The sequence below is a fragment of the Lithobates pipiens genome, unplaced genomic scaffold (assembly GCF_037356315.1).
Source record: "Lithobates pipiens isolate NorthernLeopardFrog02 unplaced genomic scaffold, aLitPip1_a1.2 Scaffold_8, whole genome shotgun sequence".
Classification (NCBI taxonomy): domain Eukaryota; kingdom Metazoa; phylum Chordata; class Amphibia; order Anura; family Ranidae; genus Lithobates; species Lithobates pipiens.
In genome coordinates this window covers 576830848-576852943 of record NW_027507903.1, presented here as the reverse complement: position 1 = coordinate 576852943, position 22096 = coordinate 576830848, and the positions used below count along the sequence as shown (strand labels likewise).

The 22096-nt window shown below is 45.0% G+C and overlaps 1 protein-coding gene across 2 annotated transcripts in view; it reads right to left on the bottom strand.

Moving 5' to 3' along the window:
• PDE4A (phosphodiesterase 4A) overlaps positions 1–22096 on the bottom strand; it is a 497889-nt gene that overhangs the window by 83170 nt on the left and 392623 nt on the right. For both annotated transcript variants that reach the window (XM_077470223.1, XM_077470224.1), the window contains exons 4-6: positions 18937–19007; positions 13303–13352; positions 3423–3535 (exon numbers count right to left, since the gene is read on the bottom strand). In XM_077470223.1, the coding sequence (XP_077326349.1) occupies positions 3423–3535; positions 13303–13352; positions 18937–19007 (234 nt within the window). The remainder of the gene's footprint in view (positions 1–3422; positions 3536–13302; positions 13353–18936; positions 19008–22096) is intronic.

Sequence of the window (22096 nt, the reverse complement as noted above, 5' to 3'; positions counted from 1 at the left end):
GAGATGTGCCCCCTAAGCTGCTGTCCTTGTTTAGCAGAAATTTCCCCCCTCTGATGCCTGCCTGTCCACCCACCCCCATCGTTGTAAATCACCAGTGTGGTGGGGATTAATATAACTAATGGAAGTGTGACAGGCACTCATCAGGAGTGTCAGACTATGCCCGCCGAACGCCTCCATTCATAGAAGCCAATACCACAACTTATATGGCTGAAACTGGATCCATGGAGGACAGGTGGATGACTGAAAGTTCTGCCTCCTCCCTTCATAGATCATGTTTCATTCACAGAAGATGTAGCACTGGCTTTAAAAAGTGGTTACTGGAGTCTGGCTTGACTTTGTTAGTCACTTATGTGTAGCGCCCTGCTCCTGATGGGCAGACGCTATTATTTTTTCAAATTTAGTTGTCTGAAGCTGTAGTTGGGCTCTCTCTAAAAGTACTGGTTTCTGTACCAATTCAGCTGGGTTGCACTGGTTCCCACTTGACCGTAGGTGTCGCTGTCACCGCCGGTAAGTGTGGAAATGCAGCAGGCTGGACGCACTGAATACAAACAAAACAAAAATATTGCGCTTGGGGCAAACCTGAGAGCTGCAACTAAAAACCATCTAATATCAAAATATGGGTCAAATCAGAAAAAATTATACATAAAGTTGCACTAAATATGTGAAAATTGAAGTGAGAAACTCAATACAAATCACAAAGAAAATACAAATCAAAAAAACATCCTGTGTGAAGTTCAATCAAGAAAAAAAAGGAGTCTTTGTAATCAGGGAATCTTAGTTCCAAAAAGAAGCCAACGACTAGGAAAATCAATCCTTTTTACGAATTCAGTGAAATCTTCTGTCACTATCACATCCAGATCTGAAAAAGGTTTGACTTTTACCACAATGGGTGGACTCCAAACCAGCGGAGTCGTTAGCGCGAGCAGACAGCCCTCTGCAGGGTTCTTTTGCGTGAATTCCGTTCCGGTGTACTACTGAGGGCATGGATAGATGCGGATCATTCGAAGGTAGTAGTAGTAGTACACCGGAACGGAATTCACGCAAAAGAACCCTGCAGAGGGCTATCTGCTCGTGCTAACGACTCCGCTGGTTTGGAGTCCACCCATTGCGGTAAAAGTCAAACCTTTTTCAGATCTGGATGTGATAGTGGCAAAGTCAGGAAGATTTCACTGAATTCGTAAAAAGGATTGATTTTCCTATTCGTTGGCTTCTTTTTGGAACCAAGATTCCCTGATTACAAAGACTCCTTTCTTTCTTGATTGAACTTCACACAGGATGTTTTTTTGATTTGTATTTTCTTTGTGATCTGTATTGAGTTTCTCACTTCAATTTTCACGTATATTTAGCGCAACTTTATGGACGCACTGAATGCCACCTCTTGCTTGGAAATAGCTCAGTGGGTGTGGTTTCCCTGCTGTGCATTCTGGGAGAGGCTACTTAAGGTACCGACACCATTTTTGTAGGTTCTTTTCCGGGGTCAGCTATCCCAACCTCGTGGTCCGCCTGGCCTGGGGGTCTGTGTCGCATGGTTCTGCGCCTGAGGGCCAGCTGGCCCGAGGCTTTGTAACAGAGAGTAGGCCCAGAAATGTCTTGGGGCCTGCTGATCCAGGGGTGGTCCTGTGCTGTCTCGCCTGCGGGGAGAAGCCAAGAAAACTGGAGGATCCAGGGGAGGACTTCTCTGGTGGAGGACTGAGCGCAAGGCTGGTGTCTCTGGAGGAGCCTGGAAACTTAGTTGGATCACGCAACCTGGATCAATACCCATACAGTATCGCCGGGTCAGCTGAAAGAATCTGGTACTCTATGGTAGTTCTTCTAAAACTCTCAAGATTTCTAAGTTCAGTTGACAAGTCTGTAGCAGAGACTTTGTTGAGCATCTCATCGGCTGCTAGTCAAGTGAGAGGGGCCTATCCAGTGGTTGCTGGATCCAGTCTGTGGAGCTGTTTGTCCTCTGGATCTGATTAATAACTGTAACCCGCAATTACTAGGTGCCTGAACTCCCCTTTATCCTCTAACCCTCAAATGAAGGACTATGTTTTCTTTCTTTTTTGTGTTATCCCAATCTTCAAAAAAGGACTAAGTGTCGGATTCATCATCATTTGGGCTACTTTCCAACGGGACCCCCAAAGACAAAGAGGTGAGCAGGTGAGGTAACGGTAAGCCCAAATAAAACCAGCAGCTCCTTCGGGGGTTAGTGCTACATATGCAAAGTCCATCAAAATCTAATAGTCTATCTAACGCAGGGGTGGGCCCTCCAGCTATTGCCCCATATCGCCTCTGCCTTTGGAAGTAATTGTCAAGACTTCTCATCATGTCTCTAATGCCATTTTCACACTAACAGACCGATCAGGTCCTCCTGTCAGTTTTTAAGGTGGACCCAATCAGACCATCCATTGCTCTCTATGGAGCATCCAGCATCTAGATGACAGTCGGATGATAATGGACAGGCGGGTCTGTTTACATCCGACAGCCCATAGAGGACAGCAGGCTGTTTCCGTGTCTGCTCTGCAACAGCAGAACGGACACAGACCTGTCATCCGTCTAGGAAAGATCCCCTGCTGAGTGGGCGGATCTGCTGGCGAACTACATGAAACTAACAAATAAGGATGATATGGTAAAATGTTTGTGGGATTGTTTTGTTGGACCACCCAACTGCAGATCCTTTTCTTCAAATCTTTATCAAAGCAAGAGTTCACTCCATTTGGTGGGGGGAGGGGATGCAAAATGAGTCTGAAGAAATAGAAAAACTTAGCTCAAAGTAAGAAGAAGAAATGGATCTGCAGTTGCGTGGCCTAACATTGATGTGTATGTGCACTGCAGGAGGAGACCAAGCCCAGAATTTGCTGGCAGTGCGCAGTCTGTTTAGGGTGGACGCAGCGAATGGAGTAGAGTCATGAAGATGCGACACAGAACTGTTGCGATTGCCCTTATTTCTCTGAGGTTTCTATTTTCCTTTCATCTTGACCAAAGAGACTGAATGATGTCCATGGTTGACCTTCATGACCATGTGTCTCTTTTCAGTCTAGTGAACTACGTTTCACACATACATAATAAGCAGATTATGGGTATGTACATACTGTAGCTAATGCACAGAAACTGAAACCTATTAACCAACGACCCAATAATGGCTCAGACTGGCAATCAAGCCATTCCAGCATTTGTCTGAGCAGTTTTGTGTTCTTTTGTAAGCTCTGTAGACCCCTCGGCTTCAGCCACTAAATGATGAGTAACTGATACATAAGATAGGCCACAACAGCAGGACTAACACAAGCAATATGTATTACTGCTACAGAAGGCTTGATAAACTACAGCAACATACATTTGTGCACCTTAGCACTTTATACAGCTTTCCATACCCAGTTTGGTCCGCATGGGCTGCCTGCATGGGAAACATTTTTGTTATTGGCTGCGATGGCAAGTCTTACCTTGGTCGAAGCCATGTCACTGACAGAGCGATAGGTCTGTATCGTCTCCAGCTGATCCAAACACCAGTCTAACTCTTCCAGAGTCTCTTTGGCTAACTGCTGATACGTTTCCTCTGCAGAGATAATTACATACAGTAAGACATGAAGGAGTAAAATACGTGAACAAAAAAATGGACATTGATATTTGTACAATTTTAATAGGTTGGGGGAAGCACTGTACCAGACTTGGACAGGAGAGCAGCCGATTGATTGGAAAACCATGCTTAAAACTCAACTTCCCTGCCTTCACGAATATGTAGATTGGAAGAAAGGTCCTGGGTGCTGAACTAAGGTTCATCCACAGAGCTTTATGCTCTGTAATAGGTTGAGGGGTTTTAGTAGCATCTCAAAAAAGAGGTCAAGAAGTGCCAACCGAGGTAAATTGGGCATTTTTCACAGGCACAACTGACAGCTGTACCAGGCATGACTAATAGGCTGACTTTAGGAAGACCCAAAATATACACAGTCAGGGCTGGAACAAGGGGTGGGCAGGAGGGACGACTGCCCTGGGCACTGTGGTATCGTGCGAGGTGGGAGGGCCCCGTGAGGAGATTGTAGGGGAGGAGAATTTGGGGGGGGGCGGCAGTTTGTAAGATCTGCTCTAGGAGGAGAAATTTGGGGGGGGGGGCATGCTAGGAGTGATTTAGGGGGATCTGTCTTGGGGGGGGGGGGGATTTGTGCTGGGAGGGGGGATTGGGGGGTTTTGTACAAGAGAGGATATGGTGGAGGTTTGTGCTAGGAGGGGAAATTTTGTTTAGAGGGGGGACATGTGCTAATAATGATGATAGGGGGGATTAGTCCTGGGAGGGAAAATTAATTTTGGGGGGGGGGGATTTGGAGTGGGGGAGAGGGGAGAGTGCAGACAGGGCAGGAGGAGACCTTGGCGGCGGGGGGAGACTGGGGAGAAGACCCGTGGCTGAAAACTGCCTCTACCCTGCCACAGGTAGGTCTGTGCAGGGGAGACATAGACTGAAATCAGGCACTGTGATGGGGCAGTGAAAGAGAAGAGGGGGGAGGAGGTATGACTTCAAGGGGCACTGTGATATAAAGGAGACTGCAATCTTTACAGCACCCCTTTACAGTGCAGTCCCGTTACATCACAGTGCCCCTTTACAGTGAAGCTCCCAGGAGGACTGTGGACACTGTAAAGGGGGGTTGAATATCCAGTCCCTGGAAAAATTGCCTGACATGAAACTGATCCCTGGTACCAAGAAGGTTGGGGAATCGCTGCTTTAAATGGCTCCTTTACCAGTTCCTACACTCCCCAGTTAACTCTAGAGATGCTTGGTTGGCCAAGCTACCAACAAAACCCCCGAAACAGGGCCTGTCCTAAATTTTCACCCATTTATAAACGTAAAATTCCTTCAATTTTTTCCCCATGCTGCTCGCACTTTATTGTATGTATAGTTATCAGAGGGATTCCTGTGGATCTCAGTAAGACTGGGGACGCAAAGCAGAGGATCTACAAGGTGAAGGTCATGTAATGCCACGTACACACGATCGGACTATCTGGTCGGACTTGGTCCGGCGGACAATCTGCCCGTGTGTGGGCTCCGGCGGACTTTTTTCCCCCAAAAGTCCGGGGGACTTAGAAAGAAGTTTTGACTCAAAATTGTCCGCCAGACTCGGCAGTTCAGCGGACAATCCGGCCGCGTGTGTGCTAGTCCGCCGGACTTTTGAAATGAACGGACTTTACTGCACATGGAGAAAAGTCTGTTCATTTTGAATGCGGCTCTAGGTAGACGGGACTAGCGCAGGAGGTCAATGTCGCCGCCTCCATGGGCGAGATTGACACCTCGCTGGCCCCGTCACCTGGTATGGACTTAAAGGGGAAGCCCTACACCGAAAAAAATGGCATGGCCCCCCCCCCCCAAAGTTCATATCAGACCCTTATCCGAGCACGCTGCCTGGCCGGTCAGGAAAGGGGGTGGGGATGAGCAAGCGCCCCCCTCCTGAGCTGTACCAGGCCGCATGCCCTCAACATGGGGGGGTGCATTGGGGAAGGGGGGGGCCGCACCTTGTCCGCATTGTTGATGAGGACAAGGGCCTCTTCCCGACAACCCTGGCCGTTGGTTGTCGGGGTCTGCGGGCAGGGGCTCATCGGAATCCGGCTGAGACCCTTCGTGGACATTGCTGGACAGAAAGGGACCTCAGTCCGTATAAGTGTTAGCCCTTGTACACACGGTCGGATATTCCGACTGTGTGTGGTCTGCATCGGACTGTTTCCATCGGAGTATCCGACGGACCAACTTTTCCAACTTGCCGGTAAAATTTTCCGACAAAATGCTCCGATCGGACATACTCCGATCATGTGTAGAAAATTCCGATCAGACAAAGTGCCACGCATGCTCAGATCAAATTCCTACACCAAAGCTATTGGCTACTAGCGTGAACGTAGTCCCGTCGTAACGAAATACCGTACTCACGTCGGATTTTCCGACAACTTTGTCCGACCGTGTGTATGCAACAGTTTCGGACAAAATCCGTCGGATTTGGTTGTCGGAATCTCCGACCGTTTGTACAAGGGCTTAGGGGGGCTGCTGCATACAGAAGACTTATCTTAATGCATAGAATGCATTAAAATAAAAAAAACTCCTGCTTTACAACCCCTTTAAGATAAAAAGCCTGTGTGTAGTAGCCTCCCAAAAGCCCCTTATTACTTACCTGAGCTCAATCACAGTCCACGAGTCCATCGGCCGTCTGGAAATTTCCCTCCTGGCTCTCTTGGCTGTCATAATCAGTTAGCCAATCAGGGGAACGAGAGGGTGGGGCCGAACAACAGCTCCATGTCTGAATGGACACATGGAGCTGCAGCTCGGCTTGGGTGCCCCCATAGCAAGCTGCTTGCTGTTTGGGGCACTCCACAGGAGGGAGAGGCCAGGAGCAGCAAAGGGGGACCCAAGAAGAGGAGGATCTGGGTTGCTCTGTGCAAAACCAACTGCACATAAGAGATAAGTAAAACATGTTTGGTATTTTTTATTTTTATTTTTATTAAACAAGACTTTACAATCACTTTAAATCACCTTTGGCTTAACAAAAACAGCATTAGTTCAAAATGGTACACTAATAACACACAGTCTTTGATTTCAACAATGTGTTTACAGTTCGAATTGGAATTCAATGTAAAATTCAAGTCAATTTTCAATTAGAATTTTGGAAATTCAAACAAATTTTGTTTTGTTATTTGGAGAATTCAGTAAAATTAGTTTGTACTGTAAATCGGGGATATGGATATATCCGAATAACGAAAAATGTGTCTGAATATTTATTCGGAACAAAACGAACCACACATGTCTATAGTCTAGCCATAACCAGCATGCTGTGGACTAGGAGGGTGGGAAAGGCGTATGCTGTACTTGGTTATCTCACTGATTAAGGTTTTAAATGCGTTTAGGAAATGTCACATTCCTGGGCAATGCAACCTTATCACTAGCTAAAATTAATGTATAATTAAAAGGTGACCTTCAGATATAACTGCCTTTTAAAAGGATTAGTAGATCTGTGTATATAGGGGGAAGACTGTGTGTACTAAGCTTAATTCTTACAGGAAAAAAAAAGATTTGCATGTACAATCTGAAAATTGAACCAAAAATCCAGGTTTCGAAGTGTTCGTTCAATAATCTGATCATTTGTACATAGCTTTCGAGAGCCGATCATGACAGTTCATCCGAAATTATCCGAAGGAACAAAAACACAAAAATGTATCTTGTATGATGCTAGATCGTACGATTTTACGTTTAATCAGAACAGTATGCGTTTAAAAAAAATTAAATAAAATAAAATCGTAGCGCAAGACTACGCATGCTCGAAAAGGAAAGAATACATTACAAGACATTACATCACTTCCGAAGTTGTGTCGTAAGAGAATTTTCATAACTTTAGTAACCTCTTCATTTTTTTCACTATGAGACTAGCATGCAAAAAATAAATATCGGAGATCATGCGTCTGCCTCTGCCTAGACTCTATTGATTAGCAAAGTCAACCACACCAATAAAGACCTAGAGCGGCTCAAGGTCATGGTCAATTTTTACAGCCAGCGTTGAGATTTCCATACAGGTACAGCTCCCTGAATCTCTAAGTCTACAGATTATTTTGCCACATAGGGGAGCTCCACTTATGTATTATTTAATGACATGCTCAGTTTGAATGGACCAGGTTTGTGGTGGGTTTTCGTTATAGTAGAACTATGGGCAAAACCAAAAATGACCTACAGTATATGATGCAGTCTGTCATTTGCATTAAAGTGATTATAAAGATTTTGGTTTTATTTTTTTTAAATGAACAAACAGTTTTGTACAGAGCAGCCCCGATCTGCCTCTTCTTGGGTCCCTGCCAACACTCCTTGCTCATACCCCCCATAGGAAGCCGCTTCTTATGGGGGCACTTGTGTAGGCCCGCTCCCAAGCTGGCTCTGAGTGTCCAGACACAGAGCACAGCTCAACCCTGCCCCATCCTCACTGTCTGTGCCGTCTCTGAGCCAAGGAGAAGGGAGAGATTGCCTCTGTTCTTGCGCACAGCACTGGATCAAGATCAGGCTCTACCTTTAGAAACCACTTTATTATATCAACCACAGAAATCTTAACATGCATGGCCAGCTTTAGTGTTAGCATGTTAGCTCTTCCAGGTTTCCATGTGGAAGAACTAGATGTGACAGGCTCAAATATTCAGCATCTCAAAAGCTTTACTGTTACATCAAGATCTTCTCCAACCCAACCACCTTACATTGACCCTAACTATTTGTAAGTCCTACCTCTGTACTCTTTCTCCTCTTGAATGGAGAAAAAAAAAAAAAGATACAATGCAACTATTTCACCTTGGCAGTAAAGATAAAAAAAAGCCTGGGTGGTAAAAAAAAAAAAACCCACAAAAAACAAAACAAAACACTTTGCAGCTATAACAGCTTCAACTGTTTTGGGAGGAATGTCCATAAGGTTTAGGAGTGTGTCTATGGGAATGTTTGACCGTTCTTCCAGAAGCGTATTTGTGAGGTCGAGAAGGCCTGGCTCACAGTCTCCACTCTAATTTATCCCAAAGGTGTTCTATCAGGTTGAGATAAGGACTGTGCAGGCCAGTCAAGTTCCTCCACCGCAAACTCCCTCATCCATGTCTTTATGGACCTTGCTTTGTGCACTGATTCAAATAATTTAGTGATGGGGGGGGATTATGATGTGGGGTTGTTTTAGAGGGGCTGGGCTTGGCCCCTTAGTTCCAGTGAAGGGAACTCTTAAGGCGTCAGTATATCCAAGACATTTTAGACACTTTCATGCTTCCAACATTGTGAGAAAAGTTTGGGGATGGCCCCTTCATGTTCCAACATGACTGTGCGCCAGTGCACAAAGCAAGGTCCATAAAGACACGGACAAGTGAGTTTGGGGTGGAGGAACTTGACTGGCCTGCATGGAGTCCTGACCCAAACCCGATAGAATACCTTTGGGATGAATTAGTGTTGAGACTCCAAACCAGGCCTTCTTCGTCCAACAACAGTGTCTAATCTCACAAATGCGCTTCTGGAACAATGGTCAAACATTCCCATAGACACACTCCTAAAACTTGTGGACAGCCTTCCCAGAATAGTTGAAGCTGTTATAGCTGCAAGGGGTGGGCCAACTCAATATTGAACCCTACGGACTAAGACTGGGATGCCATTAAAATTCATGTATAATATCTATCTATCTATCTATCTATCTATATATATATATATATATATATACACATATACACACACACACATATACATACACACACACACAGTGCCCTGAAAAATTATTTATACCCCTTGAAATTTTCCCCATGTCATGTTACAACCAGAAACGTAAATGTATTTTATTGAGATTTTATGTGATAGATCAACAAAGTGGCACATAAATTGTGAAGTGGAAGGAAAATGATAAAGGAATTTCAATTTTTTTTTTTTTTTTACAAATAAATATGGCGTGCATTTGTATTCAGCCCCCTGGAGTCAATACTTTGTAGAATCAGCTTTCGCTTCAATTACAGCTGCAAGTCTTTTTGGGGATGTCTCTACCAGCTTTGCACATCTAGAGTGACATTTTTGCCCATTCTTATTTGCAAAATAACTCAAGCTCTGTCAGATTGGATGGAGAGCGTCTGAACAGAAATTTTCAAGTCTTGCCACAGATTGTGAATTGGATTTAGGTCTGGACGTTGACTGGGCCAGTCTAACACATGAATATGTGTTGATCTAATTCTAAACCCTTCCATTGTAGCTTTGGCTGTATGTTTAGGGTCGTTGCCCTGCTGGAAGGTGAACCTCCAACCCAGTCTCAAGTCTTCTGTAGACTCTACAAGGTTTTCTTCTAAGACTGCCTTGTATTTGGCTCCATCCATCTTCCCAGCAACTCTGAACAGCTTCCCTGTCCCTGTTGAAGAAAAGTATCCCCACAACAGGATGCTGCCACCACCAAGTTTCACAGTGGGGATGGTGTGTTATGGGTGATGAGCAGCCTTAGTTTTCCGTCACACATAGCGTTTTACTTTTAATCCAAAAGGTAAAATTTTGGTCTCATCTGGCCAGAGTAACTTCTTCCTCATGTTTGCTGTGTCCTCCACGTGGCTTCTCGCAAACTACAAATGTGACTTCTAATGACTTTCTTTCAAGAATGGTTTTCTTCTTGCCACTCTTCCATAAAAGGCCAGATTTGTGGAGTGCACGACTAATAGTTGTCCTGTGGACAGATTCTCCCCCCTGAGATGTGGATCTCTGCAGTTCCAGAGTTACCATTGGCTTCTTCCCTGATTAATGCTCTTCTTGCCTGCCCTGTCAGTTTAAGTGAACGGCCATGTCTTGGTAGGTTTGCAGTTGTGCCATACTCTTTCTATTTTCCGATGATGGATTGAACAGTGCTCCTTGAGATGTTCAAAGCTTGGGATAATTTTTTTTTAGAACCCAACCCCGCTTTAAACGTCTCCACAACTTTATCCCTGATCGGTCTGATGTGTTCCTTGGCCTTCACGATGCTGTTAGTTCACTTAGGTTCTCTAACAAACCTCTGAGGGCTTCACCGAACAGTTGTATGTATACTGAGAATAAATTCCACACAGGTGGACTCCATTTAGTAATTAGGTGACTTCTAAAGGAAGTTGGCTCTACTAGATTTTAGTTCGGGGTATGTGAATACAAATGTACGCCACGGTTTTCAGATATTTATTTGTAAAAAATGTTGAAAACCATTTATCATTTTCCTTCTACTTCACAATTATGTGCCACTTTGTGTTGGTGTATTACATAAAATCCCAATAAAATACATTTACCTTTTTTGGTTGTACCATGACAAAATGTGGAAAAATCCAAGGGGTGTGAATACTTTTTCAAAGCACTGTGTGTGTCTGTGTGTATATATGTACGTATATATTATATATAGCACCTTCTATTTAAGGGTAGGTGCGATATTGTAGAATTGGTGGTGTAGGATCTAGTGTAGGTAAATTTAGCTAGGCCTGCAGGTTTTCTACCAGGCCTGGTTGTTTTGATTCCAGCTTGGAAGTGTTAGAATAGTAGGGGGTGCGGCCACCTACACACAGAGGAGGCTCAGAGATACCTCCTCTGCACGACGGTGGATTGTACCAGCAGGAGAGGATGGGCTGAAACCTGAGTGGCAGAAAGTTTATGTGCGAGTCCTAAACAATCATTAACCATGTGTGGCCAAAAGGAGGTCTCCTATATAAAAATGGGGGTCACATGCTTCTAAAGGGGGAACGGCCTGAGGGCCCGAGCGCAGACAGAGGGCCTGGGGCCCAGGAGAGTAAAGAAAAGACGAGGAGGGCTTCAGGAGGTCCAGGCTGGACGCCTGGAGTGCAGCGGAGGCAGCATGTAGTGCTGGGAGAGAACCGGACATTCCCATACGGGGATATGCCAGGCGAGTGAGGAGGAAGCGGGAGTAAAGTGAAAGAAGAGAACTGGGTGATTGACTTTCTGTGGGTGAAACATGGACTGTTGATTGGGAGAGAACAGGTCAGTGGAAGCCCAGAGAAACTAGTGCAGAAGTGCTTGGAACTATATACTGTGAGTCTAAGGACCGCAGTATAAATCATAAGACATTACTTCCTAGGGATGTTGGCGTGTGAGTCATGGAAATAGGCGGTGATAGCCTGCAGCTCTAGGCCCAACACCCAAAGGAAATCTATCAGTCTGGCGGAGGGAAATTATTAGTAATGCCCTTTTTGTTTAACTTGGCAGTGCCGCACTAAAGGAAGCAATAGAATCAGGAAAGGATCGCTCTAGGGGAGTCAAGTAACAAAGCTACGACTATGGATTACACCCTCATATAGTGGGGTCTGGTGGAGCATCTCATATCTCTCAGTGAACAACCCCAGACTTATCCCACACATAAAGAGTAATAAAACTTAAACCTTGACTGTTGGTGTCATGTGCGTGTTATGGAAGCATGGAAGTGGAGTGATTGGCAAGATGATAATAACAACCCAGCAGCCCCCATGGGAGTACCGCTACATATACACATACATACATATATATATATATATATATATATATATTACACACACACACATATACATACACACACACACACACAAACATACATATACACAGGCAGACACATATTTTATTTCAATGGTAAAAGATCAGGGCGTGATCTTGGTTAGTGTCTGGGTCAGTATTAGCATTAGGGTCAGTATCAGGTCAGGGTCAAAAAAAAAAAAAAAAGAGTGTTTATTTAGTGTCAGCATGTTTAGGTAAAGTAATAACAAAAAACAAACAGAAAGCGCACTCTTGAGTCTGAGTCCTATCACAGGTACAAACAATAAATAATGTACATAGCATGTGCATCACCAAGAGTAGGGAACATATTTAGAATTTCTTTTTTGGTGGCAGCTCATGGTAATGACAAGAAATAGACAGCTACAGTTTTAAAAATCTTATTTTTAGATTTTTTTATATTATTATTTTATTATAGGCCAGTTTTCCTTCGATCGTCCCTTATAATTTGCTACCAAATAAAGGACCAATTTATCATGAAAAAAAAAAAAAAACAATGTTGACCTGGATATACTAATAGTACAGATTTAATAAAGCAAGTCAAAATTGAAGTGATAAGGTTTGGTTTACCTTCCATCACAAAGGGGTTAAAGTTTCTATTACAGAAAACCCCACAGGGCATACTTACCTCCTTCACAACAAAGTATATGTACAGGGGAATTACCCCTTTTGCAAAACAAAAAAAAAACAAAAAAACAAACAAACAAACAAAAAAAAACACAAAAACAGAAAACAAACAAAAATAAATAAATAAATAAACAAAAAAAAAGGACCCATTTTGCAAAAGGCAAAATGTACATTCATAATGGTTTTGCATTTCAGCCCGAAAAACTGCAAAGGGGGAGAAGGTATTTGGGGCAGAGCGCTGTACATGCTGCCCATGATGGTTCACGTTACACCCTAAATATGGGTGTAACATGAAATATGGTCAAAAAGGTGGAGTTCTCTTTTAGAAACATACAATTATATATTTGGTATTTGTATTCTAAACCAGGACTGAATAAATCCAGTATAATAAAGTGACTCCCTTCTTCTACATGTCAATGTGATATGTTTGGTCTCACTTTCATCAGCAAGGAATTTACTAGACAACGATGGTACAAGAACTGCCCGAGGAGCCAATGAAAGCCTATACTTAACTCCTCAGGCAGTTGTACCAAAGTTTGTCAATGCCTGCCTAATCCAAAACATATTTTTTGTCCGGAGTTCTGTAATTATCATTTACATAGTCTGGCTATCCCTAGCTAGAAACCACATTTAGCAGCATAATAGATTTGCAGTACAATGTAGACAGGTGCACTTCACAAAACGAACAGCAGGCTCACCTGAGAGGGTGGCTTTACAGACTGTCTGCTGAGGCATTACTGGAGAACGTCTGAAAGGGAAAGAAAAAATAGTGAAATTCTATTAACTGAATGGGGAAAAATACATATAAAAACAATAAAACCTTGGATTGAGAGTAACTTGGTTTGAGAGCTTTTTGCAAGACAAGCAACATTTTTAAATAAATTTTGACTTTCTATACAAGCAGCCTCATGTCACAACTGAGTATAAAAGAGAAGAGAGGCGCCTCCAAGTGTAGCAATCTGGTTACATTTAACCACTTTCAGACCGGACCATTTTGCTGGTAAATGACCAGAGGTCTTTTTACACTTTGGCACTGCGCTGCTTTAACTGGTAATTGCGCGGTCATGCAATGTTGTACCCAAACAAAATTTGCGTCCTTTTCTTCCCACAAATAGAGCTTTCTTTTGATGGTATTTGATTGCCTCTGCGATTTTTATTTTTTGCGATATAAACGTAAAAAGACCGCAAATTTTGAAAAAAAATGATATTTTCTACTTTTTGTTATTAGAAAAATCCAATAAACTCAATTTTAGTCATACATTTAGGCCAAAATGTATTCAGCCACATGTCTTTGGTAAAAAAAAAGTCAATAATTGTATATTTATTGGTTTGCGCAAAAGTTGTCACATCTACAAACTAAGGTACGTTTTCTGGAATTTACGCAGCTTTTAGTTTACGACTGCCTATCTCATTTCTTGAGGTGCTAAAATGACAGGGCAGTACAAAACCCCCCCAAATGACCCCATTTTGGAAAGTAGACCCCCTAAGGAAATTGATAAGAGGCATGTTGAGCCCATTGAATATTTTATTTTTTTGCCTCAAGCGATTGAATAATGACAAAAAAAAAATTTTTTTTTTTTTTTTACACAAAGTTGTCACTAAATGATATATTGCTCACACATGCTATGGGCGTATGTGAAATGACACCCCAAAATAAATTCTGCTGCTTCTCCTGAGTACGGGGATACCACATATGTGGGACTTTTTGGGAGCCTAGCCGCGTACAGGGCCCCGAAAACCAAGCACCGCCTTCAGGCTTTCTAAGGGCGTAAATTTTTGATTTCACGCCTCACTACCTATTACAGTTTTGAAGGCCATAAAATGCCAAGATGGCACAAAACCCCCACAAATGACCCCATTTTAGAAAGTAGACACCCCAAGCTATTTGCTGAGAGGCATGTTGAGTCCATGGAATATTTTATATTTTGCCACAAGTTGCGGGAAAATTACAAACTTTTTTTTTTTTTTTTTTTTTTTTCACAAAGTTGTCACTAAATGATATATTGCTCATGCATGCCATGGGCATATGTGAAATGACACCCCAAAATAAATTCTGCTGCTTCTCCTGAGTACGGGGATACCACATATGTGGGACTTTTTGGGAGCCTAGCCGCGTACGGGGCCCCGAAAACCAAGCACCGCCTTCAGGCTTTCTAAGGGCGTAATTTTTTGAGTTCACTTCTCACTACCTATTACAGTTTTGAAGGCCATAAAATGCCAAGATGGCACAAAACCCCCACAAATGACCCCATTTTAGAAAGTAGACACCCCAAGCTATTTGCTGAGAGGCATGTTGAGTCCATGGAATATTTTATATTTTGCCACAAGTTGCGGGAAAATTACAAACTTTTTTTTTTTTTCACAAAGTTGTCACTAAATGATATATTGCTCACGCATGCCATGGGCATATGTGAAATGACACCCCAAAATAAATTCTGCTGCTTCTCCTGAGTACGGGGATACCACATATGTGGGACTTTTTGGGAGCCTAGCCGCGTACGGGGCCCCAAAAACCAAGCACCGCCTTCAGGCTTTCTAAGGGCGTTACAGTTTTGAAGGCCATAAAATGCCAAGATGGCACAAACCCCCCCCCCCCCCAAATGACCCCATTTTAGAAAGTAGACACCCCTAAATTTAGGGGTACACTAGTGAGACTAGGTAATAAATGGCGGGTGCCCTGAAACTATAAAAAAATAACTAACCAACCAGCGTCACCTGTAACAGTTATATGGTGATCACTGGTGAAAGGGTTAACTAGGGGGCAATCAGGGGGCTTTATGCGGTAGTATATGGGGGTCCCTGGCGCTATAAAAAGCTGCGGCGAACCTAAATACCTACCTGCCTAACTAGCGTCACCTGTGACACTAATACAGCGATCAGAAAAACGATCGCTTATTAGGCTGGGTTCACACTGGAGCGATGCGGGAACGCCACGAATGCGCGGCGGGTTCCCGCATCGCATGCCTCCCGGCGGCAGTTCACACTGCCCTATGCGAACTGCTGGGAGTGTCAGTGAAATGTTAATGACACCCCCAGATCAGTTCGCATATCGCAGTGCGATCTGCAAACTTGGATCGCATGGTGTGAACACCCATGCGATCCGATTCTGCTGCGGACCAAAAAAAGGGTCCCGTGCGAGTTTGCGGCGGGTGCGGCGGGTGCGACACGAATTCAGCCATACTATCTGTATAGCTGAACTCGAATCGCACAGAGATCGGATGTGATTTGCACTGCAGTGCGGTGCGAATCACATCCGTTCTCATAAACCGCTGCAATGTGAACCCAGCCTTAGTGACACTGGCGACGGGGGGTGATCACGGGGTTAAACCTTTATTGGGGGGGTTAGGGGGGTACCTTAGAACTAAAGGGGGCTAACCCTAACTGCCCTAACAGTTATTAGTCACAAATGACACCTGCCGGGTGATCAGGGGGTTAAACCTTTATTAGGTAATAAATGGCGGGTGCCCTGAAACTATAAAAAAATAACTAACCAACCAGCGTCACCTGTAACAGTTATATGGTGATCACTGGTGAAAGGGTTAACTAGGGGGCAATCAGGGGGCTTTATGCGGTAGTATATGGGGGTCCCTAGCGCTATAAAAAGCTGCGGCGAACCTAAATACCTACCTGCCTAACTAGCGTCACCTGTGACACTAATACGGCGATCAGAAAAATGATCGCTTATTAGGCTGGGTTCACACTGGAGCGATGCGGAAACGCCGCGAATCCGCGGCGGGTTCCCGCATCGCATGCCTCCCGGCGGCAGTTCACACTGCCCTATGCGAACTGCTGGGAGTGTCAGTGAAATGTTACTGACACCCCCAGATCAGTTCGCATATCGCAGTGCGATCTGCAAACTCGGATCGCATGGTGTGAACACCCATGCGATCCGATTCTGCTGCGGGCCAAAAAAAGGGTCCCGTGCGAATTTGCGGCGGGTGCGGCGGGTGTGGCGGGTGCGGCGAATGGCTGAACTCGAATCGCACAGAGATCGGATGTGATTTGCACTGCAGTGCGGTGCGAATCACATTCGTTCTCATAAACCGCTGCAATGTGAACCCAGCCTTAGTGACACTGGCGACGGGGGGTGATCACGGGGTTAAACCTTTATTGGGGGGGTTAGGGGGGTACATTAGAACTAAAGGGGGCTAACCCTAACTGCCCTAACAGTTATTACAGTCACAAATGACACCAATGCAAAAAAAAAAAAAAAAAAAAAAAAAAATGACATTGGTGTCACTGTGACTGGGGGGCAGGGGTAATTGGGGGGGTGATCGGGGGGTAAAGGGGGGGTGTGAGTGTGCCTGGCATGTTCTACTGTGTGTGGGATGTGTTGGTGCAACTCACTGATCCGCTCTCCTCCGTGTCGGAACGAAAAATACCGACACGGAGGAGAGAATACATCACTTCCTCTCCTGTGTTTACATTACAGGAGAGGAAGTGATGTCACCGGGGATTTCCATTCGTCGGGAGCGATCGCGAGGGGGTGGCCATGAATGAATGGCCGTCCCCTCGTCCGGGATCGCTCCCGAACGAAAACCGACCGCCGCAGGCACCGGGCGGGGGCCCGATCGGGCCCCCGACCCGCGGGAGGCAAAGGACGTACATGTATGTGCTTATGCCTGCCCGTGCCATTCTGCCGACGTACATCGGCGTGCGGCGGTCGGCAAGTGGTTAATGAAGGTACAACATTTAGCAACTCACATGGTTGATGACGATTAAAACAGGCACATCCAAGTATGTAGGCATCCGGGGTAAAGCTGTCCACATAGACCGTCCTTATCGATGTCCCTTCCACTCTGCACTCCACGAGCAATTCAAGCCTCGCTTTCAGATTGCTCTACTGCAGGGTGGTCTTCCCGGTCACGACTGCAGATGGAGAGCGGTGCGAAGGATGGCCTATGTGAACAGCTTTATCCCGGAAGCCTGCATACTTAGATGCGTTTGTTTTAATCAATCATGTGAGTTGCAAATTGTTGTACCTTCATTAAATGCAACCATATTGCTACACTTATGCCGCGTACACACGGCCAGAATTTGCGATGGAAACAGTCCGATGGGAGCTTTTCATTGGATTTTCCGACCGCATCTATGCCCATCGGTCTTTTTCTGTCTGCATTTCTGATGGACTTTAGACTGAGAGCCTGTTCTTAATTTTTCCGACACGCATTGAACCCTATGGGAAAATTTGCCTTGGTTCGCGACCAGAGTCGTGGAACGAATTAAGCTTGTGAACCGAGGTATCGCTGTAGTGCGATTTGAGAAGTAGTTCATATTACTTTTTCAGGACTTCAGCACGATTTCACTGCCATAGACTATAATCTTGCTGCAAATCGTACCTGTGTACGATCAGCACTACTGGAGGCTGGGTTCACACTTATGCGATCACAGACGTCGCAAGTAATTCGCACCGCATTGCTGTGCAGATCACATGCGATGTCTGTGCGATGCGAATTCAGCCATACAAACTGTATGGCTGAAATCTCATCGCATTTGCAGCAAGACCCTTTTTTGGTCAGCACTGGAATCTGATCACATGGGTGATCACACCTATGCGATCTGACTCCTGCACCATTTGACAGTTCGCACTGCGATCTGCAAAGGTCACTCACTGATGTCATATCAAATTGTTACAAATCTCACATAAGTAGTGCTGAAATCGGGCTTGAAGTCGGGCGTGAGGTCACACTACTTTAAAATTGTACCTGGTGTGACCACAGGCAAAAGCTTGTAGGCGTTTTCATTCTACTCTGACTGTCCTATGAGCCTGCATGACCCCTGACCCTCTGTCTGGACAGTGCTGATTGGCTCTGTGCTGATCAAATGCACCCTCTACCCCAAAAAAAAAAAAAAAAAAAAAAAAAAAAAAAAACCTCTCTAGCAATACACACCAAACTGAGCATGTGCAGAGTGACTCCAAGGCTCTGTTATTTTAGCAGATGGATTGGGGACTGTAGAAGAAGGGGAAGTTTAAAGAAGACAGGATCAAACAGCCTTTTTTACACAATGCTCAGGATTAACCCTTAGGTACAACAGAGTATAATAAAACATGCTTTATAGCATATACAGACTGATTTTACTGTTATGGGGTTAGTAACACTTTAAGCAAATAAACCTTCTTATTGCTGCTACATTCAAATACATATACAAAACATCACATTTTGTGTTTTTTATTTTTTTTATGTGAGAAGCCCATATACAGTCAGATTTGTAGAAACCCGGGACACCACTGCTCTTCTGTTGGTCTTATCTATGTGTAAGCAGCCTGTAAGTGGAATATCTGTACATCATAGACACGTCAGCTCACAGCACTGCCTGAGGCCCTCACTTACTTGTTGGTTGGTGTGGTAACGTTGGCGAGGATGGTGAAGTTGTTGCGGACGCTACGCAGGCTGGCCAGCACCTTAAAAAAAAAGAAACACAAACATGCTTACAAACATGCAGCGACCAATAAGCATTATTCAGTATCATACATTGCACTCAGTTTGAATTACATTGAAGGATATCTCTGCTGCATCAAAATGGGTCTGTGCAGTTGAAGGCCAACTTTTGTTTTCATATTGGAAAATCTCTCGGAATAAAGTCACCTGATCTGGTCTGCCCGTTTTTTTATTCAAAAAAGTTCACGTGGCAAATTGTACAAAAATAATGTGTGGGCACAAGTAACATCTGAACAGGAGATGGAGGCTCTAAAATATCAAGGAGGTAACATCTGAGAGCCAAGGGGTGAAAATCGAAGTGAGGGTATTGGGGGAGGGGATAGGATAAGAAAATGGGCAGTGGCAGCTAGTGCTTCCCCCTCCCCCCACCAGGTCTGCATTTGCCCCATCCTGGTCGCAGGCAGCTTCCCCGGCCATACCGGTCTTAAGACCCCCTTCCTGTCCTGGTTGGCCGGGAGGAGAAGCAGCAAGACAATAGTGAATGTTGATTCACTAATGTTACGAGTGGGTGGGCTTGGGGCGCAGTGCTCTGTGCTCCAAGCCCAACCTTTTTGAAGCCAATTAGAACCTCAAGTTCTTATGGGCTTCAAAAAAATAAAAAATAAAAGCTTGTAGAAATTTATTCATCCAGCACCATGCATGGAGATGAGGGGCCGGCGCCCCTTATGGACTGGTTGCCTCTGGAAATGGGTGTGGGGGGCAGTGGCAAAGTGTAGAGTGTGAAGGAATACAGTGGGATGGGGGGCTAGTGATGCCCCCCTTCTGCTAGAATAATAGTCATTACAAGAAAGTGAGTTCAGAGCATTAAAAAGTCCTTATAATATTTGGGAAAGACAAGGTGGATGGGGGGTGGATTTGAGGGCAGGGAAGGGGCTGGTTGAAGGGTCTGGGAATGTGAAGGAATACTGGGGATGGGGGGCTAGTGACGTCCCCACTGCGCAGATAAAAAAAAAAAAAAAAGTCATACAAGTGAAGTGGAAGTTGGGAAAGGCTGGTCACTGGGGCAGCTGGAAGGCAGGGAGGATATAAAAAAAAATGGGGGGGGGGTAAAAGTCACTGGGGGAGTTAGGTTAATAGCATTAGGGGACCTATGGAGGTTTAGAAAGGGAGGGGGTTACTGGGGGGGTGGAGGGGCATCCAGTTCAACCCGAGTGTGTTTACTACAATTTTCCATATCCCTGCACATTGTATTCACTTCAAGTTTTTTTGTTTTATCCACTCTCCCCACTGACATCACCAACCGTGGAAGGGAATTCCACATCCTTACCGCTCTAACAGTGAAGAACCCCTTTGCGGAGATTAAGATTGAAACACTTTTCATTCAGCTTTACTGTGTGCCTCAGTCTGCTTTGGAGACCTAAGATTAAATAGTTTTCTCCCAATGCTAGAGTCACCATTCAAAGATTTTGTACATTGTGGGTCATAAGCGCCTACACTCCAGGAAGAAGTAGTTTAAAATTTGTAATCTTTCCTCATAACTAAGATCCTCCAGCCCCTTATTAGTTTTGCTGCCCTTTTCTGGGCTCTCTCAAGTTCCAGCACATCCTTCCTGAGGACTGGTGTCCAGAACTAGACAACATACTCTAGATGTGTCTGAACCAGAGTTTGGGAAAATGGTAGAATTATAGTTTTATCTATGGAGTAAATGCATGCTAAGGCCTGGTTCACGCATATGTATTTTTTTAGTATATTTTCAGTTTTACAGAAACAGACTACAGTCTATGTAACATGGAAGGGGCATACCTCCCAACAGTCCCGGATTCTGCGGGACAGCCCCGAATTTCGGACTTACGTCCCACAGTCCCACTCAGATTAGCCATTTCCCACATTGCCTCCACTGTTACTCACTCTTGTACACTGCAAGCAGTTTTCAAATCTTGTGAGCAGCTCCTAGAGAAGGGATCTCAAACTGGTGGCCCTCCAGCTGTTGCAAAAATACAAGTCCCATCATGCCTCTGCCTGTGGGAGTCATGCTTGTAGCGGTCAGCCTTGCAATGCCTCATGGGACTTGTAGTTTTGCAACAGCTGGAGGGCTGCCAGTTTGAGAACCCTGTCCTAGAGTGACCAATCAAACTTTTTCCGGGGCCCAGTTCAGTCCAGCTCATCTGCTTTTCTCTTCTCCTTCCCCACCACTGACAGCTCCAGCTCACTACTCCTCTCCCTGCAATCAGTGATTTAAGTGGCCCAGCTCTAATTCCAGCTCTCCTCAAACCAATCCAATCCTAATAAACATCTCCTCTTCCCTGTTATAAGTCACTCCTGTCCCGACACAGCAGACCTCCATTCCCTCTTCACTAAATGCCTGCACCCTTTCCCTGCCACACGTTCCTGATAGACTCCTGGGCTTCTCCATTCCCCGGATAATTCTCACATCCACAGCCCAACTCCCTCACTTCAGGAGGAACACCAATGTTAAAGGGGGACTACCAATGTTAAAGGGGGACTAGCAACGTTAAAGGGGGAATAGCAACGTTAAAGGGGGAATAGCAATGTTAAAGGGGGAATAGCAATGTTAAAGGGGGAATAGCAATGTTAAACGGGGAATAGCAATGTTAAACGGGGAATAGCAATGTTAAACGGGGAATAGCAACGTTAAATTGGTTGTAAACCCATTACAACCACTTTAACCTACAGCTAAGCCTAGATTAAAGCGGGATTCCACCCTAAAGTGGAACCTCCGCTGATCGGATCCCTCCCCCCCTCCGGTGTCACAATTGACACCTTTCAGGGGGGAGGGGGGTGGAGATACCTGTCAAAGACAGGTATTTTCACCCACTTCCGGGCATAGACTCCCGTGGGAGTCTACGCCATTTCCTGCCCTGCCGCGCTGTCTGCTGGGACACACACGGGTCCCAGTGACAGCGCGGAGATTTCCTATTGCGCGGCGCGGCTCGCGCATTCGCAGTAGGGAACCGGGAAGTGAAGCCGATTCGCTTCACTTCCTGATTCCCTCACCTAGAATGGTGACTACAGCAGCCGAGAGCCGAGCGATCGATTGGCCTCGGCTGCCGGCATCGCTGGAACCCGAGACAGGTGAGTGTCCATTTATTAA